Here is a 24031-nt window from a genome sequence, read left to right as displayed (position 1 = left end):
TGAGCCCAGACTGAGACAAAATCAAACTTTTAGGAAAACCTGAGGGGCTTTTGACAGGCCAAAGCACAGGAACCTGAATTGAAATATCTTGCCACGAAAGGGAAACCTTAGTTACTTCCTTGAGGTAGGGTGGATGAGGACCTGAACATAAACATCTTTCAAATCTATGGTCAGAAGGAAATTTTTCTTCCCAATGGCCTAAAAAATGGTGGCTGGAGTCTCCATTTTGAATTTTGTCTGTAGCACAAATAAATTAAAATGGGAGAGGTCTATGACAGGTCTTCAACCTCCCGTCAGCTTCTCTACTTGAAATAGATTGCTGAGGAAGACTGGAGTTGCCTAAGACTTCCTCGACAGTTCCTTTGGCCAACAATTAGGAGACTTCCTCTAATCAGAGAATTTCTTTTTCTGACCCTTTCTTATAAAATTGTTGGATTGTCAGAGTACTGGTCAGAGGTGGCTATGAGAGGGACTCGATGTCCTAAACGGACTTCTACCATCCAATGGTCGGCCCTAAAGTCCTGCTACCTTAGCCAAAAGCTTTGTAGGCATGCCCCCACTAGTGGTAAGCTGAGGGACATGCCCTCCCTAGAGGGAGCCTCTATGACTGTGCCCTCTTCGTCCGGAGGGATGTCCTCTCCAACGAAAGGTAGGTCTAGGGGCTTGCCTTCCACGCTGTTGTGAATCTGTTGGCGGCAGAAGTATTTTTTGCTGTGGAACTGGATTAAAAGGCAAGTTCCTTAGCTGTTGCTGGGGGGCAAGCAACCTTGGTGCCACTGGCCTTCTTATCATATAAGCTTGTCCTACCCACTCTACCTTCTCTATAGCTGTAGTTACATCTGAGGGAGGGAATAGGAGAAGGGGAACTCACTAAGCCCATGTTTCTTAGGGCTAACATGTCCTTGGGAGACAGCTGTCTAGAGTACTTGGCTTAGACTGTGTCACACCGCTTTAGGATACAGTTACCCCATAGGTAAAGGTTCTGATGCAAGAAGAACTCTATGGCTTTAGCCACAGATCAAGATAATTCCTCAAATTATTTAAGAGCATGTTGTTCCCTTAAGTTTTCTGTCACTGTAAAGCGGGATATTGCTCCAGACCAGTGGTCTAGCCACAAGGAGGCTTGGATTTCTGACATAGCTGCTAACTCCATGTTCGCCATTTCAGGTCCTGAAAAGAATGAGGGGAGGTTGGATAATTCATTAACTGGTACCGATGGGACCAGATTAGCCACATCAATGTCAATAGGGAGTGGGCTCTGAAAGGCACCAAATTCTACATAAACCCGGCTCTGGCTCGAAATGTCTAAGGGCGGTAGCTTTTAGGACCTGCTGGTCTTAAGGGAGTTTTTAGATGCTGAGACTTGAGTAGTAAGTAGATCTAAAGTATCTTTAGACTGGTTAGAAAACGCCAAATCGAATTGTGTTTTGAGACTGAATTAATTGCGCACTGTCTGTTAGCGGTTTGCACGTGATGAAGCTTATCCAATTCATCTAAACGACGAATGAGGCTCATAATCTTAATGCATTGTGAGGGTTCTGAGCCAGACATTGGGACCTAAAGGAGGATTATATCTGCTGAGCTGGTGCTTGCATGTGCAGCAATGTTCTCTGGAGTCATTAATGGTGATCATAGTCTTAATGAATTGTGAGGGTTCTGAGCCTGACATCGGGACCTTAAGGGGATTACATCAGCTGAAATGATGCTCGCGCATGCAGCGATGTTCTCTGGAGAATCATAAATAGTGATACTGTCATTGTCATTGTTGTTCCACTTTTAGGATAATTGTCTTTTCTGTTTTAACAGTTACCGCTTTGTTCTTAACTCTTCCTCAAATGTCCTTCCTTTCCTTTGTGTCATTCATACTGTGACGGGAATAGGATGCGGAGAAGGAACAGGAGGAGTCCAGCTCACTTCCGTTATAAGAATGTGAGGCGGAAGAATTAAAATGTTTTCTCTGAATTCACTCTACGCGGAGAGAAAGAATTCTCTATAGGTTGCCACATGGAGCACCTATGGCATGGGCCTCGCCTATGACTTCTAACAGAGGTAACCTCATCGGTGTAACTCATGGGAAGGGGAGGGGGTGTTTCTCGCCCTTTATCCATTCTCAGTACCTGAAAAGTAGTATCTGAAGCAAGTGCTGTTTCATAGAACATGTGACATGTGAAGCATTACGAACATTAGGCCAAGATCTAGTGCGTGGCATATCATGAAAATTAATGGGTTTGCTAGTAGCGTAAGTTATGGGTTTGCTATTAGCAGAAGTCAAGGCTTTGGTATTGTGAGTCCTAACCGGATGTTTATAAATCTCTGTGGTGAACTTTAAAAGAATAGGGTGTCGATCTACCATGCCTACTGGGGTGCGTTGATCGTAAATTAGCTTGAGAAGTTCTAATAGGAACAGTCGTTCGTAAGCATTGTTATTTTGTGGAGGAATACTCACGCGTTAAGATGCTGCGCGTTTCTTGATGTCATGATTTTTGGGAGTGACAACTAGTTTAGACTTTTTGGCCTGACAAACCTGTGGAGGAGTTGCCTTATGTGCATGGAGGGCAGAGCGTAAAATGACGCACAACAGCACGTACAGACTTGTTAATCTGAATGTTTTGCCTAGCCGAATTGTTAATAGACAATATTTGGAGAGAGAGAGAGAGAGAGAGAGAGAGAGAGAGAGAGAGAGAGAGAGAGAGAGAGAGAGAGAGAGAGATTTTTTATTTTGGGGTAGACATCGACAAATCTTGAAGTAAAAGCAATAGGAACATCAGGGAGTTACATAAAAATAACATTTCATATACTATACCCCTATGGGTTTAAATCAAAAGCAATTTTTAAAAATCCATGTATTCAAAACATTCTTTGTCATTGCATTTATAGTTATCTGTTATCATATACAGAGTAATCTTTCTTTCCAATATCTGAAATATGTCTCCATCTCTCAAAAAAACAGTAGTCATAAATAATAATATTTTTTTCTCCAAATTAAATGTATGTGAAGCAAGCTGTATGACAATATTTAGTAATGTTTTAATGAACAGAAAAACAAAGATAATCATTATGTTAATAAATACCGAATATATTAATTACATATAAAGTTATGTGTCTGACAGAAATCTCCCAGAAATTTGCTTCAGTTCTACTACCTGTTACATGATGTAAATTTAAAGCAAGAAAGCTATCAAGATAGACTACAACCAAAACAAATATATTCAAATTGAAATTAAAGTCAATGACAAACTATCGTAGTCAACACAGCAATTACTTAAAAATCACTTGTCAATGCAACCATTTATCTATCAATGTACAGTACTAAGAACCATCACTTCACCCTCTATAAATAGGACTTCAAATTAATAGAATCAATAATTGATCTGTCATATAAAATATGCAAACAAAGCTATAGCAATTTTCAGCACTGCTAGGAAAAATGATAAGGTCCAATAATAGCTTTCAAAAGCATCCAATTAATACTTAGGCAAAAAATACATTTAATTAAAGCAAAAACCAAAACCTAGTGGTTACTTTGTCTCAAACATAGACTTCATAAAGGAAAAATAAGAAAGGAAATTCAGCACAGTACTGAGGAAAAAAAATCAATATACTACCATATTTCAAACAGTAATTACAAATTTTCTTCATCAATTATATGAGAAAAACATAAATAGTATTTCACCCTTCTCTACTATTTTATCATCAGCATAAACCGTAACCATCATATAGTATGGCCAGACACTGACAAAAACTTAGTCATTGTTCCCATTCACAAAGAAAATCTGTAAAGAATTCTTTTTCTTAAAAAATCTAATGACCAAAAATTAATTAACCGATGCTAACATTTGTAACAGTCTCCGATATCACAAAAATGGCTATTACCATGTTACACTTACAGCATTGACAATGCAAGTAAACAAAAGCCAGTAACAATTTCAGACAAAACAACATTCTTTTATCATGAAAAATTAAACTGAAACACCCTATATATACAGCTAAAATCAAGACAATGAACCTTCAACAACTCAATACATAAATGTTTGAATGAAATAGTTTTGTTCAACAACATGTATGCAATGACAATAAGAATTCAAAAGACAATATCATATTCTGGACCACAGCTCATTTAATGTAACTTTGTCATTCTTGAATCTTGTTACATTTCTTATCTGGTTCATATTACAAAAGCTCAGGAATTCACAGACATGATTCAGAATGACTAAAATACAAAATAAGAAAAAAATACTTGAAAACTCTGAGGAATGATAAGCAAAAGTCTCAAGGAATTGGATTACACCAACCATTGAAGTTTTGTTATAGAATATCATCAATGTTAAATTCAATGTTTAACTTACATATAAAATAAGATAAACTAGCCAACTCATCACATGGTGTCACCTGCTTCATAACTCAAGAGATCTTTTAATAAAAAATACAGAGAAAAGTCAAATTAGAGAGATTAGAAGTTTTCTGGTATCCTGACATCGAAGGTAAGTCAAATAAGAGACACATCACAAAGTTGTGTTCTTCATCAAATGTTTAAAGCTCCTTTGTCATTATAGCTTGTGCTTTCAAAAACATATACTGTACTAAAATGGTTTCATGTTTCTCCTGACAATACAGTGATGTAGCTATTCATAAATACAACAAATTATCACAGAAATTTTTGTGTGGAGTCTTTGATTGGCTATCTCATTATCTCCTCTTGAAAACGTTCCAATTCCATTATACTCATAGATAACCTGAAATTTAAAAGAATAGAGTAAATTATTGAAAGTGCAATAACTATATTTATAAGAAATATGGTAATGATAACAATAACTCAAACAAAAGTGAACAAGAGAGAGAGTAAAAATACTTTGAAAACAGCACTTGGCTGTTTTACAATAATCTTACCAAGTACAATCTTCATCTTCATTTATTGAAATAATCAACAACTGCATTTTAATATCAAATTCACTCTGCATTGGGATCACTGACGTAAGTTAAAATTAATATTATGCTAAGAACTTCTGGATGGGCGAGAATTTGGTCACAGACACAAATGGAAATTAATTCTATGTTAAGAATTTCTGGGCAAGCGAGGATTTGAATTTTGTCCGTGGAAAAATTACAGTGATAGTCGACAATACATAAGAGTGAATTTCAACATTGTCAAAAATATCGCTGCCAATTCATGTTTTATACTTTGAATCAAAATCAACCAATCTCCCCCATCATAGCAAATTGTTAATTTTTTAACATTTGACTGTTTCATGATACTGTAATTATATCACCAATACTCGTGATTTTCCTTTTATAAGCCGCAAACACCTTTTAATAATTAATCTACTCTGCTTGGGATCAAAGCCAAGGGGAAATTAATTTCATGATATGAATTTCTAGTCGAGTGAGGATTCAAACCAAGACAGAGTGAATTCAATATTAAAAAGTTTTTGTGGCTTATGTGAACAGAGTCGGCCCTCGTTAATCATGGGTTTTTGCTTTGCGGTTTCAATTTTTACCGCATAAGAACAATGCAATATTTATAAAAAATATCTAATCGCGATAAAATCTCAGGTTTCATGGTTATTTCAAATAGTCCTTGCTCCTTTACACTGGGAGTGCTGCGCGTCACTACCTATCTCTACACCCAGCTCTCTGTGTGCAGTGCATATCCATTTACTGTGGTAAAAAATATACAGCTATATTTGAAATAAATCGGATTTTGATTAAACTAATCTTTCGCTTAACTGTATCCAATAATAATGCAAGTAATAGTCACATTTTAGTATCGCATTTATAATAAAAACCGCTAATTATAATCTCATGCATTGTTTACATTCAAATCAGCTGATCAACCTTGCATCGTCCGTCGTCAACCTCAATTTTTGAATCAAATAACTCCCTTATAATGAAGACATGCTACCGAAGGATATTTCATATTCAATAAGAAAAACAATTATTACTTGATCTATCATTTTCCCATTAGCATACTAATTTCAATAGTTTTATATGGAATGCTTCTCTCATATTTCATTTACTTGTACTGTACTGCGAGTTAAATCGCATAACGTTAACAAGTTTCATTTATGCTGCCAACGCATGATATTTTAGTTTTCAGCTCTGTGGTGCTTGATTATGAAGCCTCAATAGAGACTTTGCAAAGAAACCAAGATTTCATTTATTACACACATGCATACAGAGAGAGAGAGAGAGAGAGAGAGAGAGAGAGAGAGAGAGAGAGAGAGAGAGAGAGAGAGAGAGAGAGAGAGAGAGCGCATGTAGATGTACGACTACGCTGTGGAGAATTTTTTATATGTTTATGTTCTGAGTGGGAACTTAGTCCGGGAAAGTCTCCTTATAACAGTTACATAAAGTTCAACAGGGGAGGATATGAGCACTTACTCTCGGGGCACAAACACCCTGCTAATACTTTACTGTCACAATTCACAAACCATCACTCTTTAAATACAAAAGGGGGAAATTTTACTGTCCAGAGGCCGGAGAACTCCACACGCAGAAATATCAATAATTTATGGCCTACTCTAGCTTTGTCAGGTCTATAGTCATCTCATTCTCAGGCTCTGTTCCGGCTCCGTCCCAGCTACCCCAATGAAATGCTGGACAGGTATTTTACGTTAATGTAATCAGACAAAATCCAAAATGGGAGCAGTGATGTAAAGTAGTTTAAAAGTTTAAAGATAAGGATCTTTACCTTCGAAGCAAATATATTAATGCAAAGTTTCTCGCTGTTACCACCTATAGACTTACTTAGGGTTCCTCTTTAAATATTGGGTACTTTGTCCCGTGATCAACTATTCATTTCACACATTAAAATAAATGAGGGAGCAAAAATACTAAGGAGGTTTAATTAACCTAATATTGATTTATTTCACAAATTTACATAAAAACAAAACGGACATCTTAACAAAGACAAAATGGAATCATAAAAATGCAATTCAAAATGATGGAAATGATGGGTTAGACAAGCGGTCTGCAATAATCAAAATGGGGTCTGGCACGTGGCCCACGTGACCCAGAGACTATGCTAGTCTCCAAGCAAGAAATAATAATGGAAAAATATTTACACACAATCCCACCGCACACAGTCCGAATAGTGTAATTAGCCAGGTTCCCTATCAAGTTAAAATTAGTCTAAGCTAATAAAAAATGGGGGAAAACTAAATGGCCATTGATGTAGTACCTGCACTCCTTTGAAATTAGTCCTATGCCCGTGGTGGCTGTTGACCTGATTGTCGCACTAATCTCTTGCCTGGCTCACCCCAAGAATTCTCACTGTAGCTGTAACTAGGTACATCAGGGTCCTCTTCTTCTCAATCTCTCCGACCGGCAGCAACCTTTTGTGAGTCGAGTTTTGGGAGAGAGAGTGCGGGGGGTGAGCCAGAAGTGCTCGGGTTCAATGACCAGGCAGGTCAGCAGGCTAGGGCAGCTTCTCGTAGGATGGCGTCGACTCTACGGTCGAAGAGATCACCTGGCTTCACCTTTCCAGACAGGTGAGGAGCTTGATGCGCACGGTAATCCATTGGGGGTGCCATATCGGGACTTAAGGACAGGGCAATATATTCTTGCAAGGAGTGCAGAGGAGGCAGGATTTTGTACTAAATACTCAGATAAATCTTGCTGCTCTGAGGGAAGTTATATATATACAGCAATCCTACCTATTCTGGCTTGCTAAAAATTAATATTTAAAATGATTAATTAGCAATGGACTGGTGTGATGGGCATACATCTTAAAATTAACAAACCTTAATTGGTATTGAGAAATATAAGATGCATTAATTCAGCAGTATTGGAATTTATATAAAAAATGCAGTTTAGGAATTTAATCTCGACCCATGTAGTTTAAGGAAAGAACCAACATACGCCGGGGTTACAACTAAGGCCCTCTAACGTGCGTATCTACGCTGTGACGTCACGAGCATGGCGTGCGCCACTGTCAACGAGTTTAGATTAGTCCTCCCTATGTTTCGTTAAAGAAAACTAGATGTAGGAGAGAATGTTTAAGGGGTAGCTATAGTATTAGTAGAAGAGAGCTAAAAATACGATTGAAAGAAGAAGAGTGAAGAAAATTCTTCACACCCTGGGGATAAAGGGGAGAAAAAAGGGAGAGGGGTTAGTTCCGGCAAATGTGATTCAACTACTTGTTAGAATGAGCGAGATAACTTACTGGCTGAATGAAGAGTGAAGTTGTTCTTCACATCAACGTCCGTTTAAAGTTAACAAAACGCTGTTAACGTTAATTAAAATCAATCGAGTCAAAAGTTATGCTTTCACGTGAATTTGGGGAGTATTGAACCACGCAGGCAATGCTTCACGGAAGCGCTAAATTAAGCATATGATCAGTTTTAACGTTTCGATGCAATAATAATTAAACGATTAAAAATACTCAATTCTTCCCACCCTAGGGGTACGGATAGAGCAAACAAAACGTAAGTCAATATAGGTCGAGTTCAGCAACAAGTCCGGCCAAATGACAAATTAAAAATTATGGGGGTGAATCCCAATCCCGGTCTGACACCCAACGTTTTACATGAAATGTCTTTACATATAAAATGACTAGCGTGATGAAAGCTTTGAATTTGTCGCCTGACAAAAGGAGGAAAGTTACCTCCTTCTCGGCTTTAAAAGGTGAAAAGTTATTTGACACTAGCCTGAATGATAAAATGAGACAAACTAGGTCCTTGGGGACATCGTATTTCTGACAACTAAGGTCTTGGATGTCATCTTCAAGGGAAACGTTTAAGATGGGAATATTAAAAACAAAACTTATTTTCAGCACGAGCTGAAGGATGTCAGGGGGATTATAGCACCATGACAAGTTGTCAAGGCAAAAATTAAATTTACGCTTTGAGGTTAAAGCAAGTGATTGACCTGGAAAATGCTGCTGTACGACTTGGCAATAATAATAAATGCTTACAGTTGCGCCATATAAAAGTGAATGAAAATAATGAATGGCGTTCAATGTACCGTTATCCTTAAGCAAGGTGAATCGTAGACAGGCTCTAATCTCCGGCGCTAGGTCTACATGTGTGACCTTCGCTAAATCCGCCGTCAGTGCACAAGGTTCCTTCCCGACTGCTAAGGTCTTAACCTTGCGATCACGCGGCTCTTTCTGAGGGCGGGTTTCAAATCCTGACAGGGATGTTTTAGCGTCAACACGGGTTAGAGCGGAAGTTACGGGCTTAAGAACTGGACAGTCAGGCAGCGTGGGCGCTGGTCCTTGGGATGGTACAGTTTTAGTTATTGAATTTACAACCGGTACAGGCCTCTGCTGGCCATCACGCACACGGTTAAGTTGGGTGGTATTCGTGCTACCACTTGGGGGGTCCATGTTAAGACTATGAATGGTATTTCCGCCGGGACGGACTGTCACCGGCGGTAAAGACAAAGGGGGTTGAGGGGGATCAAACACTGGCGGCTTAAGGTTTGGAGATGAGGGCAGAGCAGGTGGGGCTGACACAAAATTACTAATTGTATGCCGTGTTGGCAACATAGTATTGAAATGTGACGATTGGGGAGTTGATACAAAATTATAACATTGTGCTTGACTGCCAAGACGTTAGAAGTTACAATCAGGGGATGTGTCACTGAAGGTGTTGCATTCGAAGAAGAACAAGACTGATTAGGTTTTATAAGTAAATTGGGATGAGCCATTAGGCTATTAAAAGCAATTTCAACTTCACTTGAACAAGCAGCAAGCACGGGATAATTTATTTTGACAATAGGATGGTCGTAATGACGTCTCCAAAAATTCTTGTAATTGCAAAGTTCGTCTCTTACTTTACTAATTTCACTTTTAAAATGACCCACGGCTTCAGGACCCATGTTGGGAAAATCTACTGAAGCGAGAGCATGAAGTGCTAGGTCTGCGTCCTCACAAACAAAGGTGAACGTCAACTCCTGTTCCTTAAGCCTAGCGTTAATCTCCTCGGGGCTAAGCGTTTCCGCCTTAGGCGGTGGAGGGTTGTTTACGTTAACAGTGAAGTCCGCCATCTTGGAATGACCACGTTTTGATGAACGGATTCGTAAAAGCAAATAAGGGTTAACTGAATTTAAAAAGATCATGAAAATGAAACTTTACAAATTTAATAGCATGGTAATTGAACATTTAAATTTACTCATGATGAGAAAAATGGTTGAATGACAACACAAAGGTAAATAACAAAACTACTTTAAAATTCAAATTGACTGGGGCCTAACAAAGCAGACGATGCCCAGGTCACGTGACGTTAAACACTTTACTAAAATGAATTATATACACGCACGTGGCGATAATGACTAATCAATTTACTTCAAAGTAGAACATATTAGAAAGCACATGGCTTATGAATGCAAAGATTCAAGTTAAAAGTTAAAATAACAGGTCGAGGCTGACACTGTTGTGACGATTTCACAACTACGGGCGCACTAAGGCGACCACTGAACTATTCAAAATGTAGATTGGCGCACAAGGCAACGACTTTAAAGTGCACTCTCGTGGAGGCTAAACAAAAATGAGATTTCCCTCACGCGGAGGTAAAACAAAAATATCCTCGCTAAAGGACAAAAACAATATCTCCTCGCTAAAGGAAATTAAATTAACTACACGTAGTAATTTACTTACGGTAGCAAACAATTATGTACCCTTAGTTTGGGTTGTAAACAAGATCCGCCATCTCGGAACAAACACGTGGAATGAAACGGACTTGGTTGAAATTAAGTTTCTACGTTACTCGTAAGAAGACTTAAAATTATGTTGCGCCAATTCGCTCTGTAGGACAAGGACATGTGCTAGGTATACGGGAAACTTTAGTTAGAAAAGTTAATGTTGGTTAGGGAAGGTAAACGACACAAAGGAAGGTAGACCAAGGAACAAAATGTTACAAATTAGATGCTTAGCTAGCAAAATTAGTTGACAGAACGAGTACACCGGCGCTCTAGCTGAGCAGTAAACACGGGCGTCTGAACAACAAAACACCTTAGTTCAAGTAGCTTAGAACTTTCTGGTATAAGTGGATTCCGCCACACGTGGGTGAACGGATCCGAGACAAAGTGAAGTTCTTACGACAAATTCTAGTCTTTCTGTAGAGAACATTCAAGCAACAAATTAACCTGGTTACGTAGTTCTTTCCTTAAACACGTGGTCGATACAAAAAAATCATGATGATTACAAATTTCTCTTCCCAATTAAAGTCTGGGCCTTACACATTCGACAAACTGGCTGTGTGCGTGTGGGTAAGTGATATAGCGAGTTACTATATGCTTAATCAAGCTGATTAATTACGTTAATGCTTCATAAGTCAAAGGTAAAAGATCCGGTTCGAAGGACCACTCGTGTGGAGAATTTTTTATATGTTTATGTTCTGAGTGGGAACTTAGTCCGGGAAAGTCTCCTTATAACAGTTACATAAAGTTCAACAGGGGAGGATATGAGCACTTACTCTCGGGGCACAAACACCCTGCTAATACTTTACTGTCACAATTCACAAACCATCACTCTTTAAATACAAAAGGGGGAAATTTTACTGTCCAGAGGCCGGAGAACTCCACACGCAGAAATATCAATAATTTATGGCCTACTCTAGCTTTGTCAGGTCTATAGTCATCTCATTCTCAGGCTCTGTTCCGGCTCCGTCCCAGCTACCCCAATGAAATGCTGGACAGGTATTTTATGTTAATGTAATCAGACAAAATCCAAAATGGGAGCAGTGATGTAAAGTAGTTTAAAAGTTTAAAGATAAGGATCTTTACCTTCGAAGCAAATATATTAATGCAAAGTTTCTCGCTGTTACCACCTATAGACTTACTTAGGGTTCCTCTTTAAATATTGGGTACTTTGTCCCGTGATCAACTATTCATTTCACACATTAAAATAAATGAGGGAGCAAAAATACTAAGGAGGTTTAATTAACCTAATATTGATTTATTTCACAAATTTACATAAAAACAAAACGGACATCTTAACAAAGACAAAATGGAATCATAAAAATGCAATTCAAAATGATGGAAATGATGGGTTAGACACGCGGTCTGCAATAATCAAAATGGGGTCTGGCACGTGGCCCACGTGACCCAGAGACTATGCTAGTCTCCAAGCAAGAAATAATAATGGAAAAATATTTACACACAATCCCACCGCACACAGTCCGAATAGTGTAATTAGCCAGGTTCCCTATCAAGTTAAAATTAGTCTAAGCTAATAAAAAATGGGGGAAAACTAAATGGCCATTGATGTAGTACCTGCACTCCTTTGAAATTAGTCCTATGCCCGTGGTGGCTGTTGACCTGATTGTCGCACTAATCTCTTGCCTGGCTCACCCCAAGAATTCTCACTGTAGCTGTAACTAGGTACATCAGGGTCCTCTTCTTCTCAATCTCTCCGACCGGCAGCAACCTTTTGTGAGTCGAGTTTTGGGAGAGAGAGTGCGGGGGTGAGCCAGAAGTGCTCGGGTTCAATGACCAGGCAGGTCAGCAGGCTAGGGCAGCTTCTCGTAGGATGGCGTCGACTCTACGGTCGAAGAGATCACCTGGCTTCACCTTTCCAGACAGGTGAGGAGCTTGATGCGCACGGTAATCCATTGGGGGTGCCATATCGGGACTTAAGGACAGGGCAATATATTCTTGCAAGGAGTGCAGAGGAGGCAGGATTTTGTACTAAATACTCAGATAAATCTTGCTGCTCTGAGTGAAGTTATATATATACAGCAATCCTACCTATTCTGGCTTGCTAAAAATTAATATTTAAAATGATTAATTAGCAATGGACTGGTGTGATGGGCATACATCTTAAAATTAACAAACCTTAATTGGTATTGAGAAATATAAGATGCATTAATTCAGCAGTATTGGAATTTATATAAAAAATGCAGTTTAGGAATTTAATCTCGACCCATGTAGTTTAAGGAAAGAACCAACATACGCCGGGGTTACAACTAAGGCCCTCTAACGTGCGTATCTACGCTGTGACGTCACGAGCATGGCGTGCGCCACTGTCAACGAGTTTAGATTAGTCCTCCCTATGTTTCGTTAAAGAAAACTAGATGTAGGAGAGAATGTTTAAGGGGTAGCTATAGTATTAGTAGAAGAGAGCTAAAAATACGATTGAAAGAAGAAGAGTGAAGAAAATTCTTCACATACGCAATGGTATTTACAATAACCTAAACCATTCCATATTCTAAATCAAATTTATTCACTGTGTAATAGTGTACTGTATACTTTACCCAGTAGTACATTACTGTACAAATTTACAAAGAAATATTTTGGTAGTGTACACTATGATATCCGAAAAGGATCACACCAATTCCGATGTGATCTGGTAATGTACACCGTAACTTACAGTAGGCTATTATATTGTTTACTTTACCTAATATTTACAGTAAAATGCAATGCATTTAACTACACAGTGTATGTTTTGTGTGATGTAGATGTACGAGAGAGAGAGAGAGAGAGAGAGAGAGAGAGAGAGAGAGAGAGAGAGAGAGAGAGAGAGAGAGAGAATATGAATGATTTGAAGTTTTCTGTCATCCTGACATTGAATAAGAGAGAGAACTAATACTGTAATAAGTTATAATGTATTATATGAAAATTATTGTAGATTATAACCTCGGTGGTTATTTAATTCTATATTATCTATATATAGTAGATGATTTGAATAAGTTAAGAAATAGTATACATGTATATATGTGCATCAGCTGATCTGCTCACGGCACCCAAAATACTTAGATTGATAATAATACACCCGAAATTTAAAACATAAGTACATAAATGTCTTATGAAAGCACAATTAATTATATGAATAATCGTAATTTTCTAAAATGCAATAATTGTGGAGAATTTTTATGTTCTGAGTGGGAACTTAGTCCGGGAAAGTCTCCCTAATGGTCGTTACTCAAAGATCAACAGGGGAGGTTTATGAACACTTACTCTCTAGCACAAACACCCTGTTAATGACTTTACTACCACAGTTCACTAACCATCACTCTTAAATACAAAAGGGGGAAATTTTACTGTCCAGAGGCCGGAGAACTCCACACGTGAACATAAGGTAATTTATGGCCTACTCTAGGTTTGTCAGGTCTATAGTCATCTCACTCTTAGGCTCTGTTCCGACTCCGTCCCAGCTACCCAAGTGAGAAGCTGGACAGGTATTTTACGTTAATGTAATTAGACAAAATTAAAAATGGGAGCAGAGATGTAAAGTAGTTTAAAAGTTTAAAGATAAGGATCTTTACCTTCAAAGCAAATATATTAAATACAAAGTTCCTCGCTGTTACCACCTATAGACTTACTTAGGTTTACTCTTCAAATATTGGGTATTCTGTCCCATGATCAACTATTCAATTTACACATTAAAATAAATGAGGGAGCAAAAATACTAAGGAGGTTTAATTAACCTAATATTGATTTATTCACAAATTTACATGAAAAGAAAACGGACGTCTTAACAACACAAAAATGGAATCATAAAAGGAATGCAAATTAAAAGCAATTCAAAATAATAAAAATGATTGATTAGACACGTGGTCTGCAATAATCAAAAAATGGGGTCGGGCACGTGGCCCATGTGACCCAGAGACTGTGCTAGTCTCAAAACAAGAATTAATATAGAAAAAATATTTACACACAATCCCACCGCACACAGTCCGAATATTGTAATTAGCCAGTTTCCCTATCAAGATAAAATTAGTCTAAGCTAAACTAAAAAATGGGGGAATAAATATGGCCATTGATGTAGTACCTGCACTCCTTTGAAGACAGTCCTATGCCCATGATAGCTCTTGACCTGGTTGCACTTTGCACTCTTTACTGGCCCACCCCAAGAATCCTTGTTTGTGGTAATATGGTTCCCAGGTTCCACCCCTTCACTGTCTCCAGCCGGCAGCCACATAACTCCTTGGTGAGTCACATTTTGGGAGAGGGGGTGAGCCAGAGGTGCACAGGCTCACTGACAGGCAAGTCAGTCGGTCATGGCGACTTCTGATCGAGTGGGGCGACACTAAGGTCGAGGGAGATTACCTGGCTTCACCTTTCCAGACAGGCGAGGAGCTTGATGTGCAGGGTACTTCATTGGGGGTGCCATATCGGGACTTCAGGACGGGGCAACATAGTGTTGCAAGGAGTGCAGAGGAGGCAGGATTTTGTACTAAATACTCTAGAAAAATCTTGCTGCTCTAAGGGAGTTTATATATACAACAATCCTACCTATTCTGGCTTGCTAAAAATTAATCATTTAAATGATTAATCAGCAATGGACTGGTGCAATGGGCATACATCTTAAAATTAACAAACCTTAATTGGTATTGAGAAATAAAAGATGCATTAATTCAGCAGTATTGAAATTTATATCAAAATTCAGTTTAGGAATTTAATCTCGACCCATGTAGTTAAGGAAAGAACCAACATACGCCGGGGTTACACTAAGGCCCTCTGTTGTGCGTATCTATGCTGTGACGTCACGAGCATGGCGTGCGCCACTGTCAACAAGTTCTAGTTTAGAATAGTCCTCCCTATGTTTCGTTGAAGAAAACTGGATGTAGGAGAGATCATTTAAGGGGTAGCTATAGTATTAGTAGAAGAGAGTTAAAAATACGATTGAAAGAAGAAGAGTGAAGAAAATTCTTCACAATAATGCTTCCAAAGCGAAATCAAATATTTTAAGCTTTTATGAGAGAGAGAGAGAGAGAGAGAGAGAGAGAGAGAGAGAGAGAGAGAGAGAGAATAAGCTGTTGAAAAGTAAAAGAATTCACTGTTTTTGTTTGTTTATTGAAAAGAAACAATTATTATCGAGATAATTGTGTTTTTAGTTTATAAAATAAACTGTATTTCTGTTTAAGAAAGTATAGATATAACATACTGCACAAGTCAACACAAGAAGTTGCATCATGCTTGAAGAAAACGTGTAGGCTACAAGTCGTCTGAGCAAAAACAGCAACTCTTACAATAAGTACAGTTAAGCTGTACTGTAGTAATATTACTGTACATATATTACAGTAATATACACTATATCAGATACGGTGAAATGCTATTCATTCCATCACTTAAAACTACGTCCAACATATGCCCCGCCAAATTAGTTGCACGGTCAACAGCACAGTCAAACCTCTAGCTATGAAAGAATCGGCTTACAAAATTTTCACTTCATGAAAGGAGATGCGAAGAATTTTACGACTCGGATCACGAAAAATGTTTCGGACAACGAAAAGGCGGTACAGAGCGGGAGTGCCACCGTATCCGAGACGGATTTTAAAATTCGCGCCCTGCCAGCCCGTAAACTCGCTAGCATCCTCCTGCGTTCCCATTGGTTATCTTCCTACTCGGATGCTAGTTACCACCATGAGATCCTGCTCTCCTATTGGTCGACATCTACTTTACTGTATCCCATCGTGCATCTACGCTTTGGCGTTCCTATGTCTTTCCGTTCCGGCAGCGGTATCGTACGCATTGACTTAGTGTTTGTGATTTCGCTTTTGTAACAATTTTACTGTACGTACTGTTATCGTGTGTGATACTTACGATACATCATTAGCTATGGGTTCCAAGAAAGTCGCTGATGTTAAGGGAAAGAAGATGATGCTTTCCCTGGAGATGAAGATGGAAATAATCAAGAAATACGAGGCTGGCATGCAGTTAAGTGTGCTCGCGAAGGAATATGGCCGAAATCCATCTACGATAGGAACGATCCTGAAGCAGAAGGAAGCTATCAAAGCAGCAACACCTTCTAAGGGTGTGACTGTTTTCTCCAGCAAGAGGAGCCACCTCCATGATGAGATGGAAAGACTGCAGTTTTTCTGGATAAAGGATGAAGAAATGGCTGGAGACACTATCACCGAAGCGATAATCTGCCAGAAAGCCAGCGCCATTTTTGGTGATCTCGTGCATGCTCAGCAGGAACCCCCAGAGTTTAAGACTTCTTGTGGGTGGTTTGAAAAATTTAAGACGCTCAGGCATTCATTCGGTGGTGCGTCATGGGGAGGCTGCAAGCTCGGTCACGAAAGCGGCTGAAGCCTTTGACGAGTTAACTGTCCGGGAAGGCTACAGTCCCAAGCAAGTCTTCAATTGCGACGAGACTGGGCTTTTTTGGAAAAAAAATGCCTCGTCGAACGTACATCAAGGCAGAAGAAAAGAGGCTACCTGGGCATAAGCCTGTGCAAATGACAGTGGGGATTGCAAGGTGAAACCCCTGCTGGTGTATCACTCCGATACTCCTCGAGCCTTCAAGACCCACAAAGTTACTAAGGAAAATCTAAACGTGTTGTGGAGGGCTGATGGAAAAGCCTGGGTAACAAGACGATTGTTTATCAAGTGGATAAATATTTGTTTTGGCCCGACTGTGAAAAAGTATTTGGAAGAGAAGCGCCTCCCTATGAAATGCCTCCTGGTGCTGGACAATGCCCCTGCTCACCCTCCTTCCCTCCATGAAGATATTGCACCACAATAATCCTTCGTCAAGATTCTCTGTCTTCCACCGAACACCACCCCTCTCCTCCAGCCAATGGACCAGCAAGTGATTTCCAACTTTAAGAAACTCTACCCGAAATATCTCTTCAAGAGATTTTTTCGAAATCACTGAGAGCACAAACCTCACCCTTCGTGAATTTTGGAAGGAGCATTTTGATATTGTCATATGCCTAAAAATGATCGATCAAGCTTGGCAGGAGATTTCGAGAGGCACCTTGAACTCTGCTTGGAAGAAGCTGTGGCCTGATACCGTCTCCGCACGAGATTTCGAGGGCTTCCACGCAGACCAAACTGAAGACGATTCCGAAAATGTTGACGATCCTGAACCTGATGATCAATCTAAAGTTGCCGAGATCGTTACACTCGGAAAGTCCATTGGTCTGGAAGTTGATGAGGCCGACATTGATGAGCTTACCCAGGAGTACCAAAAGGAACTTACGACGGATGACCTGAAAGAGTTGGAGGCCATGCGAGTGAACGTCGTTCAGGAAGAGCACAGCAAGGGGAGGAGGATGACCCACTGACAACGGCAGAAATTAAAGAGAGTCTAGATGGATACTTTAAACTGGTGGCTCTCGTAGAAAAGAAACACCCAGAATAAATTCTCACAGGTCGTGCGCTGAGTACAGTAATGAAGTTTGCCCGAGTTATTTCAGGAATATTTTGAGAAGCAGCCAGAAACAAGCTTCTTTGGACAATTATTTTAGTAAGACGCTTTTGGTAGAAGCAGACCAAGCGCCAGCTAAAAAACGAAAGAAAAGTGGCAGTGATGAAGAAAATACGTAGTGTAATTAAATTTAGAAAATAGAAAATGTAAAGTAAAAAGAAAAAAAAAATAGAAAAAGGAAAAAAAAAAAAAAGAGATTTTATTTTAAGTTTATCGTAAAATTAAGTGTTAATATTTCCTGTCATTTGTAGGAGCCTTTCATTAAATTAAGTGTTAATGCTTTCTGTCATTTATAAATATGTTTTGTAAAGTTAAGTGTTTAAGTTTTCTGCCACTTGTACGTAAACGTTTTCCGGCGTTTTCATCCTCCTCTACCGCCCCTCACTTCGCTCTCGGACATCGCCTCACTCCAAAGGTAAGGTTCCACATTTTTGTTACTTTATTTTTAGTGTTTGCTGTAATTAAACACTTTTTTCAGAATATTATTGTTAATTTATCATTAGATGATCAAAATACTGTACTTTTCATATATTTGGTACTGTTTAGTGGCGAATATTTTCATAATCATTTAATGTAGTGTTTTTCTAGGGTCTGGAACGAATTAGGCTATTTACATGTAAAAGGCGACTCGCTACACAAAAAAAAAAAATCACTTTACGAAAGCCCTTACGGAACCAATTAATTTTGTGTTGTGAGGCATCACTGTATAGACCGATTGATATGATTCCAATAACAAACTAAATGCTGAAGCATCAAGATTTGATGTGTCATCCAAGCTAATATTGAAGTCTCCACAAATAACTAATTCATTTTTCTCTATGATAATCATCTCAATGAGTAAACTGAATTCTTCAAAGACGATACTAGTATTTGTTCTCAGAGGTTTGTATATTGTCACAATGGATATTTTTCGTTTTGTGTATAGTTTATTTCAATATATTAAAAGCTTGTTACACTAGTTCTTTTTATCATCTTGAGATTTGAGTAACCCTTATAAATGAGGAGCCCGACCCCCCATCAAACCTGCCCTCTCTCGGAATATGAAAGAAAGCTTGTACTTGGGGGTCATTTCAGTGATCTTAGCCTTGTCAAATTTACATAACCATATTTCAGATAATGCTAGTATGTCCAAATATTTCTTATTTATCAATTCTCGAATTTGAATAGTTTTATTACCAACGGATTGTATATTTACATAGCCACAGTTTATGACATCCTTAGTATCCATGGTCAGTATTTTCTGCTAGTCTTTTCAATTCCAAATCATAAGCTTTGTAATCTCTTCAATTCACTGTGTGGTAATTTGGTTTGTTTAACTTAATGCAGTTTATACATTTTTCCTGTTGCGAATTACAATCTTTGGTGGAATGTTTTTCTGAACATTTCCCGCAGACTTTTATTATCCGTCTCAAACCTGCATTTTTTTTTTAAATGTCCATACATCTGTCAGTGTTAGCAGTGATCACATGGTACCTATTACGTATCAGTACCTCATTGCAACATAACTGTCACCATTATCATACATAGTCTTCCGAACTCCAGGATCACATTTCAATAAGTAGTGGGTAGTCCCACCTGTCGCACTTTTCTTGAATACCAGACATATCTTCTATTCTATGTTTTGGATATGGTGTAGGCAACAATTTCTTTGAAACGAAGCATTACTTTAGGTTTCAGTTTTCAAATTTTCCTTGTCTCGGTGTCAGAAGCCATGCTTTGAATCTTGTTTGCTGCTTCCTCTCTGATCTTCTCGTCAGCAAAGTTTACAACTACATTTCCATTTAAAGCTGACCTCATATTATGAATTGGAATGTCTGTAAGTGCATGTGCATTTTTTCTGTCGGTTATTTTAGTTGATGCTTTAGTCGATTTAATTACTAGCAGCTTTTTTTTCCTTAACTTTGTCAGCATACTGTATGTCATTTTCTCTTGTTTAAGGCCAATTAATGTTTGCAGCGTTAAGTTAATTGATTTCATATTCATTGATAGATTATCAACTTTCTCAGTGAGATCAGTGGTCTGGGTGGAATTTGCTGATCTGCAGTGAGTTCCATAATTTGGCGTTCCAATTCAGAGATTTTCTCTTCATGTCCGTTTATTATTATTATTCTTATTATTATTGGCTAAGCTACAACCCTAGATGGAGAAGCAGAATGTTATAGCCCAGGGGTTCCAACAGGGAAAATAGCCCAGTAAGGAAAGGAAACAAGAAAAAATAAAATATTATAAGAGTAAGACATCAAAATAATTATCTCCTATATAAACTATGAAAACTTTAACAAAACAAGAGGAAGAGAAATGAGATAGAATAGTGTGCCTGAGTGTACCCTCAAGCAAGAGAACTCTAACCCCAGACAGTGAAAGACCATAGTACAGAGGCTACGGTACTACCCAAGACTAGAAAACAATGGTTTGATTTTGGAGTGTCCTTCTCCTAGAAGAGCTGCTTACCATAGCTAAAGAGACTCTTCTACCCTTAACAAGAGGAAAGTGGTCACTGAACAATTACAGTGCAGTAGTTAACCCCTTGGGTGAAGAATTGTTTGGTAATCTCAGTGTTGTCAGGTGTATGAGGACAGAAGAGAATATGTATGAATATGTCAGACTATTCGGTGTAAATGTAGGCAAAGGGAAAATGTACCGTAACCAGAGAGAAGGATCAAATATAGTACTGTCTGGCCAGTCAAAGGACCCCATAACTCTCTAGCAGTAGTATCTCAATGGGTGGCTGGTGCCCTGGCCAACCTACTACCTACTGTACTACCTTATATGAAGGTCTTTCATTTTCAATTCCTCCTCCATTATAAATATAGTTGTCTTGGCAATAATGACTTCATCTACATAAAATGAACAAATACATTTCAAGCATAGGTCTTCATCACTGATTTTTGCCTCAATAAACACACTCTTCACAGCCACATCTTATCCAATTTTTTCTGTCTCCTCGAAAATCCACATGGGGGCAACCAGATATGGTGTACTTTTACTTTTCACTTCAATCTCTCCATACGACTAACTAATATTTTCGAAGCTTTCACAAATGTTAATATAATCTGAAACAGCTCTGGGCGAGAATCTGACAGTTCACAGCGATAACACGTCTTCACTTGACAACATCTCACAATGCAATGATTTTAATTAGGAAAAGATTGAAATCCTTGCCCAGACAGAAATTCTTACCATAAACTGAATTTCCCCTTGGTTCTGTGATCATGAAACACATTGAATTAGATATCAAAAAGTATTTGGGGTTTATTAAAACAAATAAACATAAAGGTCACAATATAGCCGAGTGTTACAAACTTATCAACTGGCAATAATGGTGAAGATGGGTTAATTTAGATTCTACATACAAAACCCGAATCCAAAGGGAATATGTACAAGCAGAATTGGAATTAACTTTTTATGAGGGATATATATATATATATATATATATATATATATATATATATATATATATATATATATATATATATATATATAAAGATACTGTATATTTATAAATAATGGATTTTGACATGGTGAAAATCTATTTTTGGGTGAGATAGCCATGTCGTCCTGATGGAAGTTCCTCATTGGCAGCTTCTACTTGGGATATTTCTGCGAGTGATATACTAGAGAAATTTTACCTTAGAGGTATCACCCCGAGTTCTGACTTCAGGGACGTGTTAATAACAAGCCATGGTTATTCTTCCCCAAAGAGAGTTGGCCTTGTCTCAAAGGATAAGGTAGAGGGTAGGATACGTGGGCAAGTGAACAGTTACAACTCCCGGTCTCAATGTGCTACAACTAACACGTTTCCTGCTGAACCATTCAAGGAGCAGCCATTGCATGATGCGATGTCCCACACGGAGAATTGGAAGGGATGGAAAAGTAACGGGCGGGCCATCAGGACGACATGGCTATCTCACCCAAAAATAGATTTTTCCTGTCAAAATCCGTTTTTTGGGCTCGAGCCATGTCGCCCTGATGGAAGTGTACCGAAGAATTATCATAAATTGTGGCCAAGAGAATTTTGACCCTTTACACCCCCATAGACATAATCATACTTCCTTTAGTATTGGTAACTATGGTATCAAGCTATGATTGCAAGCGATACATTTGTAAAAAGTAGAAGCAAAGGAAATCAATGTCACAGTCCCACTCACTGTGGAGATTTTTGTCTCCAGAAGATGAAAAGACCGAAGTCTATAAAGGGAGGGTTAAAAATTGAGGTACACTACTTTTATTTTGTACAGTAGGTCAAATGAAAGGAAATACAAAAAGGAACAGCAGTCTTTTATTGTTTCCAAAGATACATAAATGTAACAGTAATCAATTGTCACATTATATGCAGTAGATATATACAGAAACCAGAGTTTTCGGCCCCAAAATAATATAACAGAGTAGTAAAATAGTAACACTCATGACATAAAGGGAAAAATATCCCCTTTGACTCTCTACAATATTAAATAGTACATTGAAAAGAGGAACATGAGTCCCCTTGCACAATGTAGACTGAGAAGTTCCAGCTATGCAGTCTAAAAGAGTCCATACACAACACTTAAGAAGCTGGTTTAATCATACTACCAACGGCCATTACAGTGTTTAATCTCTTCCAACTGTGGTAAGTAATGTTTTGAAGAACACTCTTGAAGATTTCCAGCCCCTGTAAGCCTGCAAAGGACATAGATTGGAAAAAAATTAAGGAAGAGGCAACTTCCCTAGGGTTATGACCTGATGGTATATTATCAGGGTCAGCCCTTCTGATGAAATAGGTGAGATTGGACCTTAGATGTTTCAGAGAAAGATTAGATCCTGTCATCTCCCTTTTAAAAAGTTGACTGCCTTTAAGGGCCTGGTTCTTTGACAGGTAGGCCTTAAGGCACCACACGGGGCACAGAGAAGGGTTCTCCTGATGTGGGACAATCTTTTAAGGCCCTCAGCATTTCGTGGGAAGTTCGTTTTTCACCAAGACTGCAAGATCAGGGTAAAGATTTACCTCCCCCAATTCTGAGAATTCAATGTGGCCATCCTCCCTTAAAAGGGCCAAAATTTCGCTGACTCTACATCAGAAGCCATACCAAGCAAAATGATAGACTTTTGAGTAAAATCCCTCAGAGAAGTAGAGGTGTTATCTATCGAGGAGGCAAAGTACAGGACTTTATCCAACGACCAAGAAATAGCCTTGGGAGGAGCATTAGGTTTCAGTTTAGCAGAAGCCCTCAGGATCTTATTGAACAGCTCGCTATCAAGTTCAAAATCAAAAGCATCAAAGAAAGAAATGCAGAAGTCCATCGAAATGGAAGATGGCTGATGACTTTTCACAAATGCAATCCATTTTTCCAGGAAGACAAATATTGTCGTTTTGTGGTGTTGGACTTGTACTCTTCCATGAAGTCAATTCTCTCCTTCGCAACTCCAAACTTTCTTTGAGCCATGTGGGCGAGAAAATCATAAGCTGAAGGATTTTTTTTATCCAAGAGGTAGCAAAGACAGTCTTCTGTTGAACATCCTGGGACAGCACTGGAGATGGTAGAGGGACCTGGAGAGGTTTGAGTTCCAGAACAAGATGATACCAATTGCTCTTAGGCCACTTGGGAGCCACAAGAGCTGCTGTTTCCCTTGAAAGTCCAGTTTGTTCAGGACTTTCATTAGGAGGTTGAATGGTGGAAGTAGGTATATGTGAGGCCACTAGTTCCAATCCAGAGACATAGCATCTGTCCATATTGCTTCAGGATCTAAGTTTGGTGCTACATACCAGGGAAACTTCTTGATGAACCTCATCGCAAAGAGATTGATTCGCAGTTCTGGGACTTGCTCTAGTATGAAACAGAAAGATATTGCATCGAAACCATTTTGTTTCCATAGGCTTGGATCTTTACAGGGCTTCCACCGTCACATTGCCAACCCCTTTGAGGTGAACTATTGAGAGATGCCTGTTCCTCCACTTTG

General features: G+C 38.7%; 1 protein-coding gene across 1 annotated transcript in view; it reads right to left on the bottom strand.

Moving 5' to 3' along the window:
- Window positions 1-2844: 2844 nt before the first annotated feature.
- LOC137648626 (ero1-like protein) overlaps window positions 2845-24031 on the bottom strand; it is a 558871-nt gene continuing 537684 nt past the window's right edge. Inside the window, exon 12 of the mRNA XM_068381566.1 lies at window positions 2845-4733. Coding sequence (XP_068237667.1) covers window positions 4679-4733 — 55 coding nt within the window. The 3' untranslated portion in view covers window positions 2845-4678. The remainder of the gene's footprint in view (window positions 4734-24031) is intronic.

The sequence above is a fragment of the Palaemon carinicauda genome, chromosome 10 (assembly GCF_036898095.1).
Source record: "Palaemon carinicauda isolate YSFRI2023 chromosome 10, ASM3689809v2, whole genome shotgun sequence".
In the NCBI taxonomy this organism is placed as follows: domain Eukaryota; kingdom Metazoa; phylum Arthropoda; class Malacostraca; order Decapoda; family Palaemonidae; genus Palaemon; species Palaemon carinicauda.
This window is presented reverse-complemented; position numbering and strand designations above follow the sequence as displayed.